This window comes from Borostomias antarcticus (assembly GCF_949987555.1).
Source record: "Borostomias antarcticus genome assembly, chromosome: 17".
Classification (NCBI taxonomy): domain Eukaryota; kingdom Metazoa; phylum Chordata; class Actinopteri; order Stomiiformes; family Stomiidae; genus Borostomias; species Borostomias antarcticus.
In genome coordinates this window covers 22706620-22709119 of record NC_140250.1, presented here as the reverse complement: position 1 = coordinate 22709119, position 2500 = coordinate 22706620, and the positions used below count along the sequence as shown (strand labels likewise).

At 52.5% G+C, this 2500-nt stretch overlaps 1 protein-coding gene across 1 annotated transcript in view; it reads left to right on the top strand.

Annotated features, from left to right (window-relative positions):
- Positions 1-2500, top strand: part of aff3 (AF4/FMR2 family, member 3) — a gene marked incomplete at both ends in the record, with an annotated part of 13911 nt that overhangs the window by 7223 nt on the left and 4188 nt on the right. Inside the window, 9 exon segments of the mRNA XM_084452108.1 lie at positions 1-72; positions 75-155; positions 158-184; positions 186-230; positions 232-378; positions 1170-1244; positions 1350-1483; positions 1689-1752; positions 2001-2137. The exon segment at positions 1-72 is cut by the window's left edge and continues 137 nt beyond it. Coding sequence (XP_084308234.1) covers positions 1-72; positions 75-155; positions 158-184; positions 186-230; positions 232-378; positions 1170-1244; positions 1350-1483; positions 1689-1752; positions 2001-2137 — 782 coding nt within the window.

The following is a 2500-nucleotide window of genomic DNA, read 5'->3' as shown; positions in this document are numbered from 1 at the left end:
CCCGTCCCCAGGGGGAGACCGGGAGACAGCCGGCCCAAGGTGGTCTACCCCAGGAGCTCCTCGGCGGGCCACCCCAGGCGAGGGGCCACAGGGCCCGGGGAGGCAGAAAACTCTACACCCTGGTCCCGTTCGGCCACGGCGAGGAGGCCACGACCGCGCCCAGAGGGGCCTGAGGAACCTGGTTGGTGCAGATAGACCTGACCCTGCTCAACAGGGTGCCCGACACCACCCACCACCACCGCCAGCGACGCCCCTCCCAAACAGCTCTCCTCTTCGGCGTCATCGTCCTCGCAAGCGAAGGCCAAAAAGAGAGAAGCCATGAGACACCTGTACGTGCCCGAGGCCGACCGCAGCAAAGACAGCAGGAGGAAACGCAAGGTCACACTCTACTCTGTTGTGCTCTACTCTCACGCGCACTTTATTATATTTTAGTTTATTTGTCTATTTAGTTTATTCTATTTTTGTTTATTTGTCTATTTAGTTTATTCTATTTTAGTTTTATTTGTCTATTTAGTTTATTCTATTTTTGTTTATTTGTCTATTTAGTTTATTCTATTTTTGTTTATTTGTCTGTTTAGTTTATTCTATTTTTGTTTATTTGTCTATTTAGTTTATTCTATTTTTGTGTACTGTGCAATTGATGATGACATCATAAGGGAAAAGATGCTTCAACAGCTCTTTCTGTGTGTGTGTGTGTGTGTGTGTGTGTGTGTGTGTGTGTGTGCGTGCGTGCGTGTGTGTGTGTGTGTGTGTGTGTATGTGTGCGTGTGTGGTGTGTGTGTGTGTGTGTGTGTGTGTTCCCAGCAGTCAGAGAATGGCCTGTCTCACAGAGAGAACAAGAGGAGCTCCTCACACACCAGCGGCCCTCCAGCCCAGACTGACGCCCCCGCTAATAAACACAGAGACCCCCACCTCCAGACCACACACAACGGTAGGATCATGACACACACACACGCACACACACACATCATTAGCTCATGTCTGCTCCCTAATCTCTAATAAAGGTGAAGGTATTCTGTGTGGGTTCTGCTCTGATCTGTGCGTGTGCGTGTGTGTGTGTGTGTGTGTGTGCGTGTGTGCGTGCGAGCAGGTACCTGGAGGAATACTTGGACAGTAAGAGGCCCCTGTCCCCCCTCTCCCCTCTCTCTGACACCCCCGACCCCACCAAGCCCAGCGCCAAGACACGGCAGCCCTCCGAGCAGCACCACACACACAACCACAGACCCAGAGACCCAGCCACACATGTACGTAACCATCTCACACACACACACACACACACACACAAGGTACAGTATTTGTAGTTGTATTTGTGATCATATAAATGGAATCTATCAATCAATCTCCCCTAGGTGCCCCCAGCCCAGCCCAAAATGGAGGTGGAGTGCGTGGGGGCGTCGGGGCCCCCCAAGCCCGGCTCTGAGTCCTGGGGACCCCCGGCGCCACTGGCCGGGGGCCAGAGAGGGACGGCTCCAAAGCCTGACCCGTGAGTGACCGCTTTGCCAAACTACCACAAATGCATATGTTGCCAATCTGACCGTGGGTGGACAGAGGCGTCCTAAGGCAACGCAACACAGTCCACGTTTAGACTCTCTCTCTCTCGCTCTCTCTCTCTCTCGCTCTCTCTCCCTCTCTCTCTCTCTCTCTCTCTCTCGCTCTCTCTCTCTCTCTCTCTCTCTCTCTCTCCGTAGCTCACACCATGCAGAGTACTACATGCACGAGGCCAAGAGGATGAAGCATCGTGCAGACGCCATGGTGAGACTACCCAGACTTCTGGCTTCCTATCCCGCTGCCATATACACCCGCTATTATATACTGTATTCTTCTGTCCGTTTGAGAGGTGCATGAGGAAGTACTTATGCAGTTATGCTGCCCCCCCCCCTTCTCTTTCTCTCTCTCTCCCCCATCTCTCCCTCTTCCTCCTTCTCCTTGCTCTCCCTCCCTCTCTCTCTCCTTCTCTCTCCCTCTCCCCCTCTCTCCGTCGGTCTCTCTCCCTCTCCCAGGTGGATAAGCTGGGGAAGGCAGTGAACTATGTGGACGCAGCTCTGTCCTTCATGGAGTGCGGAAAAGCCATGGAGGAGGGTCCCCTAGAGGCCAAGTCTCCTTATACCATGTACTCAGAGACAGTGGAGCTGATCAGGTGAGTAACACACACACACTCACACACACACACACACAAACGCACACACGCACGCACACACACAAACACAAATGCACACACTCAAACACACACACACACAAGCTGTATCAGTGATGCTCTTGTATTTCCAGGTATGCCATGAGACTGAAGAGCCACTCAGGTCCAGGGGCCAGACAGGAAGACAAACAGCTAGCCGTCCTGTGGTGCGTATGTCACTTCCTGCCTCTCGTCTCCAATTCATGGTCACTTGTTCTCTTTTTCTCCATGTTTACTGGTGCCAACTCTCTCCCTCTCTATCTCTCTCTCTTACTCTCTCTCTCTCTCTTACTCTCTCTCTCTCTCTATCTCTCTCTATCTATCTCT